The 22,267-nt window shown below is 33.9% G+C and overlaps 1 protein-coding gene across 2 annotated transcripts; it reads right to left on the bottom strand.

Annotated features, from left to right (window-relative positions):
- Positions 1-9,116: 9,116 nt before the first annotated feature.
- LOC111994074 (rhomboid-like protein 15) lies at positions 9,117-21,509 on the bottom strand. 2 transcript variants are annotated; one of them, XM_024025933.2, is made up of 13 exons: positions 21,377-21,509; positions 17,752-17,917; positions 16,430-16,733; positions 16,165-16,197; positions 15,971-16,062; positions 15,782-15,855; positions 13,129-13,223; positions 12,986-13,055; positions 11,079-11,257; positions 10,388-10,436; positions 10,234-10,290; positions 9,552-9,626; positions 9,117-9,432 (listed from the first exon to the last, which is right to left on the bottom strand). In XM_024025933.2, exons 1-13 carry the CDS (start codon positions 21,398-21,400, stop codon positions 9,427-9,429), a joined length of 1,224 nt encoding a protein of 407 aa, XP_023881701.1. In that variant the 5' UTR covers positions 21,401-21,509; the 3' UTR covers positions 9,117-9,426. The 2 variants fall into 2 exon arrangements, with proteins under 2 accessions (XP_023881701.1, XP_023881700.1); XM_024025932.2 differs by lacking the exon at positions 9,117-9,432 and having other exon boundaries at positions 9,543-9,626.
- Between the last annotated feature and the right edge of the window lie 758 nt (positions 21,510-22,267).

The raw sequence follows: 22,267 nt of genomic DNA on the forward strand, positions 1-22,267 counted from the left end.
TGTGTATGTGCATCTTTGGGTTTTGTGACCAAGCATCTTCTTGATCTTCATTGTGAATGAACTGAAGAAATTTGCAGCCAACAACTCTTTCTAGTTAGTGATTGAAGTTGCGTACTAGAATCCACGCAATTGGTTAGTCACGTACTTGAGAGCTGTGCATTAAAAAGGGGGAATTTTCACTACAGAACAAGTCCAATTGGGTATTGGGATAAGGGTTCAACTGTAGGTTGGTAAGATACTTGGGACTCCTTTACTTGTAATCGCTTGTTGTGATAATAGTGGAGTTTCGAGAGTGGTAACCTGAAAATCACCCGGTGGGGTTTTTGCCGTCAGGTTTTTCCCCATTCGTAAACAAATCACCATGTCATTTAATTTCTGCTGCATATTTAGTTATTTGGTGATTTGTTTGTGCTACCACGCGTTTGCATGATAAGTTGATTAATTAATAACTTGGCTAATTAATTAATTAATTTCTATCACAAGGAGTTAATTCAGTTTGTGGCCTATCAATAAGATTACTTTTTTGCCCTAACAATAATAACCAGAAACAACCTACCACTTATAATTTATTGTGAAAATGTTGTGGATATATCATTTCTCTTAAATTATTGAATGCATGTGTCACTAATAAAATGTACATTACTAAATATACTAGATGATATAATTTATATACAGAATAAAATACAATTAGGTAAAAATAAATTTAAATAAAAAACAACATGAACAAATAGTTAAATAAGTAGACATGTTAGAGTATCTCCAACAACCTCTTCAAATTTTTGTACTGTTTAGAGAGTGAACAGTTCATTTTACCTTTTTTTTACCTACTTTTTCAAATACACTTTGCAACAGACTCTCTATCATTTCTCTATCCCATTTAAATATTATTTCATCATTCTTTCTTTAATATTTCTTTTTCAATCTTCTTTTTTCATCTAATTATAATGAGAAGTGCTAAATTACTAACATTTTACAATATTTTCACAACAAATCATATGTGGTAAGTTATTATTAATTTTAATTTGAACACATTACTTAAATTATTTTTTTCATCAGTATTAGTTAGTAACAACCCACCACTTAAGATTTATTATGAAAATATTGTGGTATCATTTCTCAATTTTAATTTCTTATTCTTTATTTTATTTTTCCCTTATCTGGTTTTTTTTTTTTTTTTTCATCTACACTTTTCTTTTTCTTTTCTTTTCCTCTTTTTTTCTCCTCCACACACGTATTCTTTCCCTTTTCTCTATTTTCACTTTTCTTTTTGCTTTTCTTCTCTAGCACTTCGTCTACTCCAAAACATTCAAGAAGCTTTCTCTCTTTCTTTCTCTCTCCACACACAAAGATTGTCGGGGATGACAAAGGCTAGAAAGGACAACCATTTAAATGTGTATATTGCCNATTTTTGGGGTTGGCATGACAAATTCAGAAGAACCATTTATGAGCAAACAAAATAAAATAGGAGGGATATTTGGTCTAGGACTTGGACCACAATCAATCCTAAAGCAACTAGAAGAGAACACCCAACTACGTTTCTCATATTGTCTTTTTGATTACTTTAGCGGAAAGGATATCTACACATATTTACATTTTGGCAAAGATGCACAAATTATAGATAACGATCAAGCAAATGTAGAAGAAACACAATTATTACCCAGTGAAAATTATTACCATGTGGTAGTGCTCGGTATTACGATGAATTCAGTTTTGCTTAAAAAAAAAAAAAAAAGAGTTTCAAATGAGACCTGATTCAACTGGTGGGTTTATTATTGATTCAGGAAGTCCAGTAACTTATCTTACTCCAAACGCATATAACGTTGTCAGAGAGGAAGTAGTTGGATATTAAAAATCGCCTATCGTCAGAGAGGAAGTATGATACATATCGCCTATCGTACGATATTAAAAATTTTACCAATCATCTTAATTTCTTTTTTCTTTGGGGTTAGGGTGTTATGGCATGATTCAAACCCAATATTCATTCTTCTTATCTTTTTTAACTAATGAGGGAATCCCGAGTTCTTCAAGAACCAAACTATTCCTACAACGTAAGAAAATTGTCCTTGATATCATCCTTTAACATGCATAGTTTTTAATATTGTACGATAGGTGATATGTATCATACCATATACAAAATGTTATATATTGTAAGAGTGTATCATAAGTGGTTATGAATTTTTTGATACATTGGTGTATATCATATAAATCATATCGTATTGGTGAATCGTACATATCGTATGATACATAGACATGTGAGTTTAAAATGGGGTTTTTTTTTTTTTTTTTGTTAAAAGTTGTGGTTTTATTTGATTTGTGTAAGTTGTTAGATTTTTTTAACACAAAATTATTGGGAAAATTAATTGATTCTAATAAAATAGCATGTTCATAAATTTTTTTTCCTACCTCTTTTTCTCTTTCTCCTACAAAATTTGGACTATACACATGACACTTCACTTTCATATTTGTAAATTTTTTTATACGCTATGAATAATGTATTAAATGAGAAAAAAAATTAAATTTTTTTTAATCATTGTTATAAGTCTAAAAAGGTAGAATGCCAAGAAAAATTATTAGAAAAAAAAAAAAAAAGTAAACACTGATAATAATGAAATAGCTGTTGTTAAGGAATGACTATTCCTCAATTTAAGAAATACTTCCTCCGTCCCACGTTTTTTGTCTTCTATTTTATTTTGAGATGTCTCAAAATATTGTTCTGTTTCTAAAAATAAAAGTCATTAATTTACTAATTCAATTTTTTGATAAATTTTTTTAAGGATAGTTTTGGAAACTTATACATTTTTAAAAGGTAGAAAAGACAATAAATGATGTTCCCTTAAAAGTTTGATTTCTCAAACAGGACAAAAAAAGTGGGATGGAGGGAGTAACTATTATTAGGGAATAATTAATCCCTCTATATATGAGAAGTTTATGCATTTGGAAAGAGAGATTTTTTTTTTTTAATGATTTTTTATTTTTAATATTGTTATGTGCATATGGATAGTTTGAACTTTTAGAAATATTTAATTAAGAACCATTACAATCTTTATATGGAGGAATAACTATTTCTTAGTTTAAGAAATAGTTATTACTAAGAAATAATTATTCCTTATAATAAAATTACAAGCCCCTTTTTCTTTTTTGAAAGGTACTAATCTTTGAAAAAAATGGTTGGTTGAATTACTAGTCCTTATAGGCAAAAATAACTTAAGGAAAACTATTATTAAGGAATAATTATTTCTTACATTTTTTGGAATTGTTTCCAAATTTCCATGATGAAAATCCGGCAACATTTTGCCTTATTTTTGTGGCAGAAATCTGGCAGCACTTCGCCTTAGGTGCGTCATAGCACACAAACACTATCCTCACCAAGCTTTTGCAATGAGAATACAGTAACGAGGGTGCCCTATTGTTAGATTGTGTGCCTTACTGATCCCTCTAACGACCAATTGGTAAAGGATGAAGGGGCACAAATCTTTTATAGCATTCGATCGCAGACCAAGCTCATTGGTATTGGAGCAAATTGTGAAATCCCTCACAATCCCTCCCTCACAATGTGGCTCCAACGACTCGAACCTATGATCGGACTCTAATACCACTTGTCGGACTGTGTGCCTTACCGATTCATCCAACGACCAACTAGTGAAGGATGAGGGGGCACAAATCTTTTATAGCAATTGATCGTAGACCAAGATTATTGGTATTGGAGCGAATTATGAAATCCCTCATAATGCGGCTCTAATGACTTAAACCTATGACCGGGCTCTGATACCACTTGTCAAATTGTGTACTTTACCAATTTATCCAATGACCAATTGGTGAAAGATGAGGGGAACAAATCTTTTATAGCATTTAATAGCAAACCAAGCCCATTGGTATTAGAGCAAATTATGAAATCCCTCACACCTATTTTCATGGCAAAAATCTGGCAAAGTTTCGCATTTGATGTTCCATGACGCACCGGTAAGGTTTCATACCTATGCATGCGGTGTGTTTCGGCATGTTCATACTAGGGTGGGCCGAGGCCTACCAAAGCATCCAACATGCTGTATTTTAACCATGTATGTTTTCGGGTAACTAGAGATTTGAATGTTTTACTGCTCTACCAAAGCATACAACTGGTAACGCAAGAAGAAAACACAAAAACACCTTTGTCGCACGAACTTTGTTTTTCTTGCATTTTTTATTTTAAGACATACATGCCCAAAACACCTTTTTTGGTATAGCAATAAAACAGCATTCTAACCATGAACTTTGAATTAGTGCAAGAAAAAGGTGTTTTTGGATGTCTTTAGTGAAGAAAATGGATAGGAAAAGACCCAAAATCGAAGGCCAGAATATGGGAGGTCTGGGGGGGTGCCCAGACCTTTATGCATGCTTTTTGAAGTCAAGGCACCTTTAAGGGCTGCCGGTCTAGGCGGCATTCCTTTGAAGAAAATGCAAGAAAAAGGTATTTTCACTCTAAACAAAGTTCATGGATGTTTAGAGGCATTCTTTAAGCATGTATGTTTGTAGGAGGCAAAAAATTATTGAGCCAGTATTTTATACAATATATAACTTTATATATTGTATAAAATAGCAAAAAAATAGCGGTAAACCCGAAACGATATGCCAGTATTGACTAGTATTTGAAATATATCGTACCACTGGCTAAACCTGTATAGCCTCCGATATGGTATTGACTTCTTTGTTTCATACTCGCAATGTTTGTCTGGTGGGAAGCGAGTAGAAGTGTGGGGCTTGCATCAACATTTTGGGGAGCAGCTTGTGACCATTGTAGCAAGTTAGATGGACATATATCCCAATACCATTTTGGTGAAAACTCTCCAATAATGGGAGGACGGGTGATTAGAGTCGAAGGCTTCGCTTCTTTGTTGTCTTTCTCTGAATAAATGAATAGGGCCGGTTCGTCGCCAATATACGAATCTTCAAAGGAAAAGGCTTGGACACACTAAAAAGGGAGAAAAAGAAACAAAAGTCAGTTTTCACAATTATTTCTATATAAAAAAAAAAAAATTATACACTTGAGAGAGATGGATATATAAACCAAGTCCCACATCTCAAGTGAGTATTTTCAAATCTTAATACTTGAGAGAGATGGATAAACCAAGTCCTGCATCTCAAGTATGTATGTCAAGAGAAAGTTACAACATGCAGAAGAAAATATTGCAGTAAAAAAAATAAAAAATAAATAAAAAATAAAAAATAAAAAAACTGAGTACAAGAATGTACCTCTCAAAGAGGAAGTTCCATAATCGAGCTTGTGCAAAATTTGACATAGTTGCGATGGTCTTTAGAAAACAATGAAAATTCTGAGGCCGAATACTACCCAAAAAAAAAAAAATCATGAGCACGATTTACAAAATTATACACAAGGTTACGAAAAAGAAGAGANCCTATATAGGGGAGGGGGGGCCATTGCCCCCCCTCCCCCCTCCAAAAAAAAGCTAGTACCCCACTAGAGAAAAAAAAAAAAAAATACTACTATGAATATTAGTTAAAACATGGCTTTCATTTTGGAAGTTTCATTGAATTCAAGGTGAGCTATTCTCTCTTTTATTGCGAACTTAATGTTGTATCAATCATCTACTCACCTTTTTTTACTCGTAACTTCATCTCTTTTGCATGTCATAGACTATAGAGTTTGTGGGGGTAGTTTTAAGTCTGTATTTCAACAGAACTTCTTCTGGGCTTTTGTAAGATTTTAAATCCATCCTTTAAATTTATTTCTTTTCCAACTTTTTTTGTTCATTATTATTATTTTATTCAATCACAGACGGCTTTCGAGACTTAAAGAGCGTTGAGTTCCATTTTGATAAATGTGTTGAAATATTTAAAAAACACTTATTTTGTATGTTATACTTTGTCGACATTTTTATAATATCAAATGTTTAAGAAACACTTATTTTATATGTAATATTTTGTTGAATATGAAATAGGTGTTAGTTTTTATTTTTATTAAAAGAAAAATGTTTTAAGCTTTGGCCCATCTAAGTTCAAATCCTAGTTCTGTCCCTACAAAGAGAGTTCAACTACAATTAAAATTTATCTGGTCAAGACCGGATTGGCCAAGAAAAGAAGTCAGAATGAAGGAGAATTCTTGTATCTGATGGAAGGGATAAGGCGTTGAGAATTCCACTCCTACTTGGAATTAAACTCTTAAATAGGTTTTAGCTGCAACAGACACTAACTCCTCCTTGTCATAAAAAGATACGAAGATAAGGAGTTTAAAATAATCATCATTGCGAGTGGGGACTTCTCCAAAGGATAGGGTCTTAGTCCTTATATGGCTGGGACGTTGGCTGATTGATATTAAGCTTTCTGGAACTCCATCTAGAAGTCATTTAGTCATAGTTCGACTAGGAAACGAAGTCCACCTCGGGTAGAATATGGTCCAATATCCATGTTCACGTAGAGCTATTGGGAATTTATGTGCACGTGGAACTATTGGGAAGAAGATCTGGATGACTAGAAGTTTCCTAAGTATATCACGTGAAGATTTGGACATACATAAGTCAAGTCATTATATACATCATAGCAAGTCTCTAGTGGCTAACCTCGAAAGTATTGTGAATTTGTGATAGTGTGTTAAATAAGCCATTGACTTGATTAGATAATAGTAAACAATAGGTGGCGATCTCCAATAGGCTGAAACCAACCATTACAAACAATTATAGAAGCCTCAAAAAAGTTAGTTTTGATGGTGTGTTAAATAAGTCATTGACTTGGTTAGATAATAATAAATAATAGGTACCTAATCTCTAATAGGTTAAAACCACTCAGTGCCATCAACTTAGGATTTTGCGTTCATGCCTAATTTATGTCACCACTCACTTGCAATTGATATCTCCCTTTTGTTTGGCAAAATAACGCAAAGGGAAGAGAAAGGAAAGTGGCAAAATAACGCAAAGGGCAGAGAAAGGAAAGGTAGGAAAGGAGAGGAGAGAAGAAAAGACAAAAGTGAAGGTGTTTTTTTTTTTTTTTTTTTTTTTTTTATTTATTTATTTTTTTTTTTAAGAAAGAGCTAGAAAAATAACATACTTGTGGCCTTTCAGCTTGAACTTCTAAGTCCTTCTAGGATCATACACTTGGACACTCACTTTATCATAACTTATTTGGATTTCAATCGGTGATTAGATTACATTATTTAATATGGGTCCACCACTTAAAGTACTCTAATCACACGCTGATATCTAAGCAAGTTTTGGCAAAGCATGTGTCCAAGTATGTGCCCTACACTTTTTTGCAAACTTCCTCTCACTTTTCTCTAAAAAATGGCAGGAAAAAAAAGGGTAGGCCCAATGAGCAAAACAAATGTCACACTCTTCCTCTGTTCTTGAGTTTTGCCGGGTTTTGTGGAGTCGTTTGGAATTTTTTTTCCCTTTATTTTTCGTCTTGTTTCTGTTAATGAAAAGTATTATTACTTTCCGCCCCAGGGCAATTCAATTTTCCATCAGAAGAACTGGAGCAGGGGCGTAGCCAGGAATTTTTACATGGGGGGAGCCGATTCGAACCATGAAGGTTGAAATCGACGACGATGAGTATCATCATTGTATGGATAGTCTATATTTTTAGGTTGATATGGACCTTCTTTAAGATAAACTCATCGGATTTCATCTTATTTGTTGATAAGAAATTCACATATTTGTTTACATGATCCTGGATCACGATCTACCTCTTCAAATTGAATTCTTGAACATTTGGAGGGGTCAGAGTGTTCATCAGGCATTGAAGTATCAACATTTGTTTCTACAGCCATAAGTATCCTAATTTCTATATTGTTAACATTTTTTTCTTTTTAAAATGCATCAATTGTTTTTTCGTTTGCTCATAATTCTTTTAGCTTTAAGAATATGACTAAAAAATTAACCTGAAAAGAAGTTTAAAAAATAAAATTTTAATTAGTAATTTTTACTTAGTTATATGGATGTTATTCATACTCAAGAAAAAAACAAAATTTTCACTGTAATTTAAACATACAACCCATTTTTAATATGACTTTAATTAATAATAACCCCTCAAACAAAAACAAAAATTAAACACACAAGTATTGGTACACAACATAAACCAAACAATTTAACAACATCCATAGCCACATCCACAGCCACATGATATCTAACTAATCAAAAATAGGTAATAAATCAAAATAATTTTACCTTAGAAACTTTGTCTTCACAAAGTGCAAAGATAGGTCATCCATGTGGCAATGCCTATTGTTTCTGTCTAACTACCTCCAACTTTAGATCATTCCTTCAAGACTCATCACAAACAATCTCTCTATGCCTTCAATCATGTATTTCTCTTAAAATCTATAAAAATATAAAGAGCATGTGAATATTTAGGTGTAGATAGTTGAGAAAATTAAAAAAAAAAATACACTAAAAAGAGATGAATGTCTAATGCTTAAGAAAAAAAAGAAAACTCACTAGTCACCAAGTTCCAAAACTAAAGCTAATAAAGAAAGAAAAAATTGGTTAGGATTTTTTTTTTTTTTTTTTTTTTGGATTGTGAGTACAGAAGATTGGAGTTTTGGAGGCTAGTAAGTAGGCAACGGTATAGTGCAAATGAAAGTGTATCAAAGAAGACCAAACAAAAGAATAAGAAGTAAAAAAAGGAATTTCGTAGGTCAGCGGGTGGATTTTTTGAGATGAAAAGAAAGTGAAATTTTGTTTTTAGTGTTTGAACTTGAGCAGGCCAACTTGTTTTATTTAGAATACATAAAGTGATAAGGCCTAAAATTAAAGCTGGACTTGAGAGAATAATTGAGAATTGGGCATTAGGGTGTTTTATTTAGAATACATAAAGTGATAAGGCCTAAAACTAAAGCTGGACTTGAGAGAATAATTGAGAATTGGGCATTAGGGAGGCATCCCCTCTCCCTCTCCCCCCCCCCCCCCCCCCCCCCCCCCCCCGCGAACTGGAGTGATGGACGACTAAGTCCAAATTCTTCAGGGGTTTCTTTGAATTTCAAGTTTCACATTTTTATTAGAGTTCAATTGGTATATGCATAACATGCTACATAGGAGAGTTGAGCTAATAATGTCTATTTTATAAAGGTCTAAATATCAACACAGGGGACCTCTTTTAGCCATTACTTGGATTAAAGAAATAAAGTTGAGTTGAAGCTAATTGAAGATACTCTTTTGAATTGAATCTGAACGTTCCTGTCAGTCAAAACATGTTTACAAACATTGTCATCTTTTCTTCTTCTTTTTGACATTGCTTTTTAATAGCAAAAGTTAGTACAGCTAGCCTTTCCTGATTACATATTTCCTCAGTCTGCCTCATCCTATCAATATGGCTATCAGAAAATATACAGAGCACAATCCGAACCACAGAGATGATAGAAGTAGACAACTAGGCCAACAGAACTTAGCTCATAGTTGGCGTCAATGAGAAATCAACGTAACTCATTTTTGCAATTTATCCCTATCCCTGCAAATAAAATCAGAGTTCCCAAAATTAGACCAGGCAAGAGCAGTCACCAAGAACTAGGAAAAAGAAAAATCATTAAGAGCCCCAGATGGTCAAAGCCTCGTACGCAACTAACAAACCTGTTGGCTCATAAGAATTTCCACTGCCACATTCAGATCCCCATCTGCAGCTGCTAGTGCAACTTCTACCTGTGTCTGAACAGTTCCAAGACATTTGAATTTAAAATGCCAACCATCTAAATTTTAAATGTGTATTCTAGGAATGGATCCACTAACAGATTCATGTGGCATCCCCTACTAGTAGCGCTGCATTAGATCCCCAATGCATTAAAAAGTGGTTTAAGTCAATTAAGGAGGTAACTAAAAGTATGACTTCAAATAGAAAAGAAGGGAGAGAAAGATCGCATGGGGCCAACCCTAATTAGTCTGACAAAGAGCCATAACTGACCCTAAAATTTTGAAACTAAAGCTTGGTTGTATTTTAGGAAGCATCAGAGATGGCGTTACCCCATGTTCCTGTACTTGCCAACAGGAAGGTTGGAACAAACTTTGTTGGTTAGTACAAATCCCTTATGTTGCAAGGTTGTGAAAGACAAAAGTAAAATACCATAATAATAGTAAGGACCAATCCTACTCTAAATCCTACTCTAAATATCCTTTGATGGTCAACTTTTAACCTTTATATCTTTTCTAATCGTTAAAAAAAAAAAAAAAAATCAAAATCATGTGCAATCATGGATAGACATGCATATGGTGAAATGGCTTTTTTATTATGAGAGCAGGCAGAGTGATGTAATTTTACCTTTTCAAAACCCATTGCTACAAGTTTTTGGATTTCTTCATCAGTAGCTACTGAACCCTGCATCAAATTCCAAGTAAACAACAAGAAATTCAGAAACAGATTAACCAAAAGAAAGAAAAAAGGAAAATCCAACACTTAGATTTATAAAAGAAACCTGATGGCTTGGAGGGACACCAACTGATGTATTATCTGCTGCTTGCCGCCTAAAATTGTCAAGAACAAAGTAATCAATATCATTTGGCCACCAAACATGGCTTAGTACTAGCCTAGTGGACCTAATAAATTAAAGGCATTATGACAAGTTTTAATTAACAGATGAAGTCAACACCTCACATGACAAAACATGGCTTACTGGCAGATATCTTAACCCAATTCAAGACCCTCAGGGATTTGTAGGCAAGTATAGGATAAAACTAGATTTTAACTAGACATCATCATTTAAATATTGGTATTTCAAATGAAAGTGTACGCATCCTTTGATAATTGATTGTTTTTTTAAAACCAGCGCCACCATTGCCTGAACCATAACTGTTTATAGTTTTCTTAAAAATCGAAAGGACCTCTGCCTATATAAATCAACTTTTACTGTTCAATCCTCTCTTCTTCTTTTTTGGGAGCGGAGGAGGGGGGGTGGGTGGGGAGGCTGACATTTGATTGCCCAGCCTGATATTTTCACTAGGTTTCAAAGTCAGGTAAAGAAAAGATTATCAAAACACATTTTTTTATATAAGTTATCAGAACAACCATTTCATAAAACCAAGCACTAATTACTTCAAACCAACAATCAGGTTGATCTACCTAGAGCTATCAATAATTAGATGTGCACCAAAGAATTTTTCTAATACCTTCCATCAGACTGTTGTCTTGCACCAGTTGCTACCAAGTGTGATGGACGATCTAGATTACCATTATCCAAGAGTCTAGCCTGTAGGTTTGAATCAGAATTATCTGCAGAAACCATTTGACTTAGGTTGGATCCAAGTGCCCTTCCTGTTCCAGGAAATCTACAACTGTCTTCTGCTGACTGCATGTGATCAAAAAGAGCATATTAAATCAAAAAATTTACAGAACTTCGCAGAGACTTCTTTTTGATAATTCAAAAGTTACAACAATACGAGGAGGGGGGATTCGAACCCTAGTTCTCCTCATAAAGAGGAGCAGCCAATGCCATTGAGCTACAAGGCTCTTGGCCATTACTTTGCTGAGACAGTTGAGACTAGAGGACCCAAAGGAAAAATAAACAACAGTTAATAACAAAAGGACAAGAGGAAAGGTGTTGTTGACTTAAAACTAAAAGGAGGATATAACTTTGAGTGTTGTTTTCTCCAAGTTGACTCTCTAGTAACATTCAACATTTCCCCAAGTTCATTAGGGCTTAACCATCACTATATTTATTTATTCTAAATGAATGGATTCAAAATTTGAATTAATGTTACAGATATGATTCATATGAAGCACTTTTCTATGATGTCTAGTGCTATTGCAAATATGACCCAAAGCAAAAATATAAAACCCAACCAAAAGAAAGAGCTTTGCATGAGTAGACTAAGGATCTTGTTATATAAGAAGCACAGGTTTAATTGATATGAGCCAGGCTTCAGAGGTAAAAGGACTATATACTATTTTCAAGCAAATGCCAACACAATCCATGTCAAAAGAAGATTTTGGCATTCAGCCATAATGAAGTGAAACTGGAAACCCAGAAAAGTGTTCCCCTCCAGCTCTATCTTCTAATTCCACAAATTAATGTGGATGATGGTGCAGTCACCAGATGAAGACCACCGATCACATGGTAGGGCAAGAGTAACCCGCAGCCAGTTGGGCCCAATTGATTTAATGGATCTTGTTTAAATTTATTGCTTTTATGTAATTGGCTAAGAGTTATTTCCTTTCCTACTTGGCTTAGAAATTTATTTCCTTCCCTAACTTGGTTAGAAAATTAATTACTTTCTTTCCTTGGTGTGAGAGGAATGCATGGACTTTTGAGGGACGGGAGAAATCAGATCTTGATCATAAGCTTCTTCTTCTCAGATCTTTATTTGAGTTGACGAATGCTTCCTCTCTATTTTCCTTTGATCACACATTTGAGATGCTTGATTATTGTTCTTTTGGTGCTTAGTTTGTTTGTAATCTGTGAACACATCCTGCGTACATGGTCTACTTTTATTATTTTTAATAAAAGTTTTATTCCTTATCAAAAAAAACTTAGAGAACCTATTTAAAGGCCCAAAGTTCAGTATGGTGATGCTTGTTTTGATTAATAAAATTACTATTAATTTTCTCCAATAGCTTGGTGTTGATTCCAGACAACCCTAGGTACTGATTCCTAGGGTTTACTTTGTTTCACCTACTTGGTGTTGATTCCAAGCAATCTGAGGTGCTGATTCCTAGGTTTATCTCTTTGTTTTCCCTGTTCTATTTGTTTCCTTGCAATTTTCTTTGATATTTTTCTGCTGGATCAGATGTTTCCTTAGAATTCTCACTAAACATACCCTGAACCCTAAAATAAATAAATGGTGAAAGCTTATGAAATAGGAGATTAAATATCCTAACAGAAAAACATGTTCTTGAAAGATCAGAGCATGCATTAGATCTCTTTAAAGATAAACTTTGAAAGTAATTTGCTAAAGTTGAAGCTTGCATTATTAGTGCATTACAAAAAGTGAACAACTATATTGACATCATGAAAAAAAGAAATGAAGAAAATATCCTAATGCCTTAGAAGATCCTGAAAAGGAGATTCACTCAATACCTGAGCTGATGATTCCCTTTGAGGCATCCATGAGGACAAATTTCTCCAAGTATTTCCAGAAAATAATCCACTGCTCAAGAAATAATATCAAATTATGTTTCTAGGACATCAAATAATAAATGACTTTGAAAAGCATAATATACCTAGATGCCGTATTTTGGGTTGTATATGTAGGGATGTAGCCCGTGGAATTCCCGCCAGTGCACAAAATAAATTTAGGTCGCCTCACACAAGATGACTGAAAATCATATTAAAAAAAATCATATTCACAAAGGCCTTTGTATTATAAATACATGGTTAGAACAAAAGGGTTGACCAATACAGGCAGATACCTCCATGTACAGCATGCCATTTTTATTAACCAATATATGTTGCACAAGACCATCTTCACAAAGACTAAAAAGTAAAAACTGAAGCTTAAAAAGAGGAGAATATTCAATAGTAAACATTATAAGGTTTCCTAGTTATTCATGACATAAGTTAATAGAACTAAAACAATACCAAAAGGTTGAAATGAGATACTCCTAAATTTGTATAATGCAGGCTACTAATCAGTGGGAAGCCTGAACAACATTAACCAAAGTACAGTTCAATATTAATATTAAACATTAAGCACACTGCAGTTCAATATTAATATTTGAGGGAAATATTAATAATATAACATTATGCAAAGCACAGCTCAAAACTAATATTTACAGTGCCTCACCTATGCTTCACCTAAACTATTACTTAACAGAAATCCTGCTTTAAAATAACAGCCTGTCAAAAGTTCTTTCTTGAGATAATTACCAATTCTAGTCTCTTAAGACAATAAATTATGCATCTGTACGCAAAATGTAACAGACTTTCAACTGATGCGGTAAGATTATATGTTCCCATATGATATTACAAGGACAATGACATGAAACCAAAAAAAAAAAAAAAAAAAACAAACAAAGATGTTGTTCCCATATGATATTACAAGGACAATGACATGAAACCAAAAAAAAAAAAAAAAAAAACAAACAAAGATGTTGAATAAAAACAAAATGGCACAGTTAGAGCCCTAAGCAGAGTAAATGGCAGCAAAGGTTTTAGGAACCCAAAACAGTAGATATACAGGTTTATGAGTTCAATTTAGTTCAGTGATAGTGGATGTCCATGATGTGCATTTTATGGTCTGTGTATAGATATATGCATGCATATCCATTACACACACATTATATCTATTATAATAATAACTTAACAGAGTGGAAGCTTGTAAAAGCCAGTACGTTTGAAGTTCATTCTTATTATGAAGCTTTGATGGGTAGGGGCAAGTTTTCCATAGAAAAGCATCTGGTTAGTCAAGGTCCCTACAGATGTTGCTTTCTTTGCATGGACAGCAGCACTAGACAGAATTTTAATAGTGAATAATTTGTGGAAGCATGACATGATGATTGTCAATTGGTATTGCATGTGTAAAACTGACGGAGATCAGTGGAACACCTTTTACTTCATTGTAGCTAGAGATATTTGGTCATTTCTGTGGGTGTTATTTGGACTGTCCTGGGTCATGCAGAAGACAGTGGTGCAAATGCTAATTTGTTGGAGAGGGAGTTTTCAGAGTCAGAAATTCTAAAGCCTGGGATGCGATTCCATTGTGCATCTTGTGGATAATTGGGGGATAGCAAAACTTGCAAACTTTTGATAGAATTGAACAGCCAATCATTATGATCAAACAATCATTGTTACAGTGCTTGTATAATTAGATGATTGTGCTAGAAAATATTCCCTCACTTTTGGTTTTAGATTTTGTAGATAGTCTGAATTTGAAATTGTAAGATCTACAATGTAGTATGTAATTTTCCTTATCGGCTTTGTCAAATAAAATCATTTTATTTATGTGTTCTATTTATGAAAATAAGAATACATAAATATATAAAAGTATTAATTGGCTCTATTGAAATAAACCAATAGCTTTTCAATACTACTGTCTAGGACAATTCAAGATCATTCAGCATAAAACGTGAGAATAAAATCTTTGGATAAACTGATAACAACTGTATTACCTTTCTTAAACACACAGGCATACATGCAAAAATGATGGACCATAAATGCTGTAAGGTAAGAGAAGCTTAGGTCTTGAGGTAGGAGCAGAACATTTGGATATGGTCTTTCTATGGAAAAGGTATTGAAACTTGGCCAACTCCTAACTCTTGGTAAAGTTATACAATAGCAAATGCAGGAAAATATTGATAACATATATAAATAGAAGCACCTAAAAGAAATGCTAAGTCCTTTGAATTCTGGAAATTAGACTCAAACAGAAAAGCATATCAAAACCTAAAAAATGAACATTGAAAGTACATGAGGGAAGCTGAGCCAACATAGAAGGAGAAGCTGAGCCAATATAGAAGGAAAATACAGAAGCATTATTCTAAAAACTGAAAGGTATTAAGCATAAAATTTACATCCAAAAACTTCAATTTCTTTTATTTTGTAGTAGCATGCCTTGAAATATTTTATTACACACTCCAATTTCAATTCTGCCAGGCTAGCCATCAAAAGATATTGGACTATTGTATTCCGAAGTCCAGAATGCCCTCATATTAGCAATGGGTAGAGACAAATTGGGTGGACAAAGTGTATGGAATCCTTGAAAGGTAAATCCAACAGATAACAAGGAGTATAATAATCTAGGGTTATCATCACTCTCAGTTCCATGTCATTTGATAGCTCAAAGGCATTTATACTACTTTCATGAAAGAGAGCAAATTATAATTCTTTTCCCATACTGTTTCTGCAATCAAAACGCAATTTCATAAAGATACTTACAAGCCAAGAGGAGGCCTCAATGGCAGAATAAAAGGATGCTCCAGGTATCAGGAAGTTGAATATGCCATATGTATCTGAAATTAAAGAAAAAATTATAGAGTTTCTATTGTGTTCCTTATGAATATGGCAGTACAGGAAGGAGAATGGGAAACAAGAGATAGAGATGTGTTGAACTGGGAGGAAACTTACATGCAAATCCAGACAAAATGCCACATAGGTGTCCAAGCAATGAGACATTTGATGCAAGAAGCTGGAATAGTATCAACAAGATCCATGCATACCTGGAACAAATAATTAAAAAAAAAAAAAAAAAAACGTCACACCTGCAACAAATTATCTAAGGGTAATACAAACAAGATAATAGACATTAGATGAGCATTTACCATTGAGCAGGCACATTGAAGAGTCCAAAGACACTGCACAATGATAGGAAAAGGTTGTAAATCAGAAGACACCAGGAATGGATGTACTTAAGAGAAACCATGCAATGTCTACTGGATGATAATCATTTTTTGATAACTCTACTGGATGATGATGATGATAATAATATTGAGCCAACAGGATTCTATTGTGCTTATGAAACATCGTGAGTGTAAAGTACGCATGCAATTGCATGTATTACTAAATTAAGTATCACAAATAACCAACCTCCTAGATTGGACTCCACTCAAACTTGTTTCAATCACGATCATAGAAAATAAGATCCCTGAAAAGCCTATTGCACACTCATTCATGAGATACAAAAAAGGATGAAAAGGATTATGCCCCACCAATAGTGCAATGAGAAGATGAAAAATAGCATTGGTTGTAGCCAATAGAATTATCATATACAACAAACGGACAGATCCCATAATTCTCTCCAATTCAGAACCCAAAGGAACCAATGCCAGCATGTTGAAGAGAACATGAAGCAGTGAACCATGAAAAAAGATGGATGTATAAATCCTGTAAACTGTGAGAGACAAAAAAGAGTAAGGTTAATGACCATAAGACTGACATGTCTCACTAAAGAGAAGGGATAACCTATAAAGATCCATGAAAGTAAAATAATTTAAATAAATACATAAATAAGAAAGAAAGATGTATAGTTTCTTCTTCGTATACAAATGAAAGCTACTTTATTTTTTTATAATTCAATAGTTTGGGAAGGGTGGATTTGAACTTGGATGTCTTCATTGGTACACTAAGAAGTGTCAGTTGAGCTACAAGGCTCTAGGCACAAATGAAAGCTACTTTCATACCAAAATCGACTACCATCACAGATTTAATTGGAACAAAAATTTAACTTACAAAGGGAATTCCTAAAGATTAACAGGACCAGCTATGTAGTGTGCGGTATAAGGCTTTGAACGGACCCTCTCCGACCCAAATATTAGATTGCAGCCTAAATGTTAGACAGGTTAAAAAAGGCTTTCATAGACATTACTCAGGACTGCTCTTAGGCTAAACATTTTATATGTTCCCACAAAATTTCAGGCAGACCAAGGACTGCTATTAGCTGAGGACATGCAAGAATGACCAGAAATCATAAGACCAAAAATGAGCAACAGTTTTCTGTAGCAGATATTTTCCAAGAATATTTTTAGATTACTTTTAAAATCCTTCCCTAAGTAGCATATTGATAGTTGAATTAGTATTTCGCAAAGATATCTCACATATAGGAATAAATATATCTATCACAGCATAGATCCTTGCATAAAATATGAAGTACAACAATTTTTGACCTATTCCTTCAAAAAAAATTAAAGATACATAACTAAAAATATGATGAGATCCCATCCCCCAATATATATCACTATGAAGCCACCCCATTATATCTTCCAAGTACACCCAACATAATAGATGGATATCCAATGCTTAGCTTTTAAACTGCGTGCTGGATTTATACATAAGGTAAAATGAAAGTTTCGGAGGTAAACATTGCACAATTATTTCAAAAAAGGAATCATATTCAATCTGCAAGTATGTACCTTGGAAATGTGATAGAATTGCGGAGGGCAAGAAGCATATTTCAAAAAAGGAGTCATATCCAACCAAGAGACAGACCAAGTATATGATCCCACAAACAACCACCACGGCAGAAGTAAGTAATGGAATGCCATCCCACCATTGACCCAACCTAGTAGGCAATCTTGCCTGCACACCACAATGAAAAAACAATGTGAAATTAATACCTCAAGAGTTAAAGAAAAATAATATTCTCACTAGTAAAGCACCTACCCATCCAAAAATGTGTTGATAGTGGCATTTTCAAAATTGATGAAACAAGGATGGCATTTTTGTTAGGAAAAGGGAGATAAGCACCTTCTTACTCCATTACATTGAGGAGTCAAAATGATTATGAAGCTTGTTAGCAAAAGTTCAGGGTAAGAAAAGGAGACTACATTTTTAATTACAACGACTTTGTAACATCATTTCTAGGGTAAATTACATTTTAAACCCCATAGTTTATGGGTGGTTTCAAATTAAACCTTACACAATAAAATGCATTTCAATTCAAACCTTAGCATGAAACTTCTGAAAGTGTGGATTTTCAGTTTAAACCAATCCTAAATTAAGGGATTTAAAATGTAATTTACCTCTATTTTAACATATACACCTATATAATAGTATACTCCAAGGCAAGCCAAGTGCTTGCCTAGGCATGCGTCATGCCTCTGAACCCCAGAAGCAAGGCGACTTTAGAGAGGCACTCACCTTTAGAGCCTAGGCAAGTACTTGAGCACCTTAAGCATACTATAAGATGCTTGATGCAAGGGCCTCAATGAAACTTAGCAAAAAAGAAGAAAGAGCAGTTTTGTAATTTGGCAAAGAAAATGTATTTTAATTCAAGTTATTAGGTGACTCTTGGCAAAAAAAAATTCACAATTAATGGAAGCTCAAAGTACCCAGGAACTCTGCAAAGGTATGAAAGGTCAAAGTCCAATCATATAAACTCTTCAAAAATAAGATCTTCAACTTCATTAGGTTCATCTCTTTCCTTCAAAGCAACAATCATTTCTCTCTCCAAAGACAACACATTAAACGCAAAGGAACAACTTTCCAAAGCTTCCCATTTCTTTCCAAAACATCCCATCCACCATGATAACATTTCCAAAATAGAATAAGGCATCACCCAAAAAAACACCAAACGGACAGAAAACCAAAGACCACAGCTTTCGAGCCACCACACAATGAAGAAAAAATGAACCACACTCTCCCCTGGGTTCTTGCACATGCAGTACCAATCAAATCATTTATAGTGTAGAATTAGTGAGGTGTAGGAGAGTTTTTCTCAACATCTGGCCCTCGTGGTGGGAGATGGTACTCGTGTTCTTTTTTGGTATGATAGGTGGGTTGGGTAAACTCCTCTTAAGATTCTTTATCCTGATTTATTTGAGTGTTCAGGTTATAAGGAAGCTTGTATCTTTGATGTTTTGGGTCACCATGTGGAGGGGAATGATAGAATTTGGAATTTGATCTTTTCCAGGAATTTTCATGATTGGGAATTAGAGGCAGTTTTCTCTTTTCTTGATTTTATTTACTCTCACGTTCCAAGTGGTGTGGGGAGTGACAGATTACATTGGTGCCTTAAGGGAAGTGGTACTTTTGATGCTCGGTCTTTCTACCAAGAGATTCGGGGTGCTCTTTATTCCATTTTTCCATGGAAGTGTGTTTGTAAAGTAAAGGTTCCTAAAAGGATTGCCTTCTTTATGTGTACAACAGCTTTATGCCAGATTCTTACACTGGATAACCTCATGGGAAGGGGTCTGCCATTGGTGAATCAGTGTTGTATGTGTTGCTATAATGGGGAATCAGTGGATCACCTCCTTCTTCATTGTGATATAGCACATGCTCTATGGATGAATATGATCTAGTTATTTGGGTTTCAATGGGTCATGAAAGACTCTGTTGCTGGTTTATTATTTTGCAGGAGAAATTGGCTTAGGAAGTATAGATCAAATATTTGGAATTTGGTTCCGGGTTGTTTGATGTGGACTGCTTGGACACAGCGGAATCGTAGCTTGTTTGAGGACATCGAAAAATCATTAGACCATCTAAAAGATTTGTGCCAGCGAACTCTTTTTGATTGGTCTTGATGTAGGGGTTTCTTGGATTGTTCATCCAGCATAGAGTTCCTTGTCTCTCTTAGAATAGCAACTTGATCTTTGTCCTTTTTCTTTCTTTGTTCTTTTGTGTTCATCATCATGAACTCATTGTTTTCCTTTATATTTTTTTATCAATATAACTACACTGATTACCTATAAAAAAAAAGTACCAATCAAGTCAACCCTCATTTCCTTAGATTATCTATAGTCAATGTCTTTTCTAACATCACACATTGGGATATATAAATAAATAAGCCATCCTTGGTGGAACACAAACTTTCCCCATGCCCTTACAAGGATGAGAATTCCGTCCTCCACTCAAGAATTCCAACAATTGAATCATTGATCTCCCCCCACCCCCACCCCAAAAAGAAAAATCCTTTTTTTTGTACTATAAATAATCCATCACCTTGGCTTTACTGTCCCTGGCAACTAGGAAGAGGCTAGAATATCTCTCCTCAAGAGTTGTCTCACCATTTCATAGGTCATGCGGCCACAAACGAATTATGGAGCCATCACCAACAGCACATCATCTTCTACTAATATATTTCTACAATCCTACACCATAAGGCACCTTTTTGGTGCCTTACACCTTAGGTGATACAAGGGCTTGGCACCTTAACGTTGCCTTTCACCTTTGACTACACTAATAATACCCACTTCTGCATTTAAAAAGAAAAAGAAAAAAAAAACAATTTAATGCCTCTACCGTCACTTATTCTACATTAATGGAAGCTTCGTTTAAGCTACTTTACCATGTAAAAAATTGCCATTTTAACCTTCAGAACATGCAAATTCGAATATTAGCAAACAAAAAATACTTCCATATCCAAGCCAATCAAAACCCATGTAAATCTTATTGATACCTAGATGTTAGGTATCATCCAAGAAAAGCTAAGGTACCCTATGACTATGCCTATACATAAATATTTGTATTGAACAAACTTTAAAACCTGAAGCAACTATCCTAACATTCTAATTATGCTCTTTAACAAAAAAGGTTAACTAACTACCTAAACAAAAACTAAATTAGGGTTTCCAATTGAATCAATTCCTTCCAATTTCAAAAATTCCAAACCTGATACAACAACAACAGTATGACACAAAGACAAAATTGAAACACCCCGAATTAAAAATTACAAAAAAAAAAAAAAAAAAAAAAATTCCCATTATTTCTCATGGAACAAAGTAAAAGATAACAAGTAGATATGATATGAGTCTAACAAGGTAAACTTTTCCAAATTTGCGAGTCAACTCAACTAAGCACACTAGTGGTGGTAATTTACTCGGTTTCAACTCTTAAGTACAGATTTTTTTTGCTTTACAATGTTCTCCATACCCAAAAAATTGAAAATTAGGAGCAAAATTGAATCATTTCATTTTTCTCAGCAACCAAACAGAGCATAAATTGAAGTTAGGGTTGGTTAGGCAAGCAATCAGTGACAAAGCATAATTACCAAAATCGAAACGAGCAAAGGAAGAGCGTAGAATGTAGATCGGAGCTCACCTCGGTAACGATGTTGGGTCTCATTTTCCGCGAAATTGATTTCTCAGTGACTTTGTTTGAAATCTATTTGGTGCTTTGTGTATTGTGTACCAGCAACGTTAGTTACCAATCAGATACAGCAAACGCTCTCGAATTCTCCAATTTCCAAAGTAGAAAACCGGGTTCGGACCAGAAAGTTCGGGTGGGTGAAACTCCATTTGGTTGATTTTTTTTTATTTTTTTTAAAGGAATTTAGTTTATTTTTAAATTGGAAAAAAGGGACACAATACACTATTTTATTGGCCCCTAAATTTTTCCTTATGAACAATTTTAGTCTATGAAATTTAAAATAACTATTTTCAATCCCTAACAAACTTAAAATAACTGTTTTTTATGCATTAAAATATATAAAGTAAACAATTTTAGTCCCAATTTAATTTAAAATTGTCACTTTTAATATTTATGGAGTGACCATTTATCAATTCTTAGTTTGACCACCATATTTAACACTCTGTTTAGGTGGGATGAAGAGATGGAAAAGAATGAAATGAAAATGGAAAATAATTATTTTGGAATATTTATTTTATTTCCTTCTATAAGAGTTTAAGTAGAGGGATAGACCGAGGGGCTTATATTTCGATGAATTGACACTTTTTAATGTTTCTAATAAAAACATTCAAAGTTTAAATTTTTTTTCCCAATTATCAAATTAAAAAAAAAAAAAAAAAAAAGAGTACGAGAAATGAAATGGGTATTCTTTCGTTTGTTTCATATATATATATATACACATTCATTAAAAATAAAACATGTAAATTGATGTTTTCAAAGAATAAAATAGCTTTTTAGTTGTAATAATGGTTAAGATTTAGTGCGAGAATAACTTAAAATTATAAATAAATAAATAAAATCCCT

The sequence above is a fragment of the Quercus suber genome, unplaced genomic scaffold (assembly GCF_002906115.3).
Source record: "Quercus suber isolate HL8 unplaced genomic scaffold, Cork oak 2.0 scaffold_45, whole genome shotgun sequence".
In the NCBI taxonomy this organism is placed as follows: domain Eukaryota; kingdom Viridiplantae; phylum Streptophyta; class Magnoliopsida; order Fagales; family Fagaceae; genus Quercus; species Quercus suber.

Excerpts from the sequence above, each read along its gene's own strand:
- LOC111994074 (XM_024025932.2), bottom strand. The coding sequence starts at position 21,400 with ATGAGACCCAACATCGTTACCGAG. Across the intron at positions 16,063-16,164 it reads TTCAATGTGCCTGCTCAATG|GTATGCATGGATCTTGTTGA; the intron begins GTAAATGCTCAT and ends TATTTGTTCCAG. Across the intron at positions 15,856-15,970 it reads CATTTTGTCTGGATTTGCAT|ATACATATGGCATATTCAAC; the intron begins GTAAGTTTCCTC and ends CTTTAATTTCAG.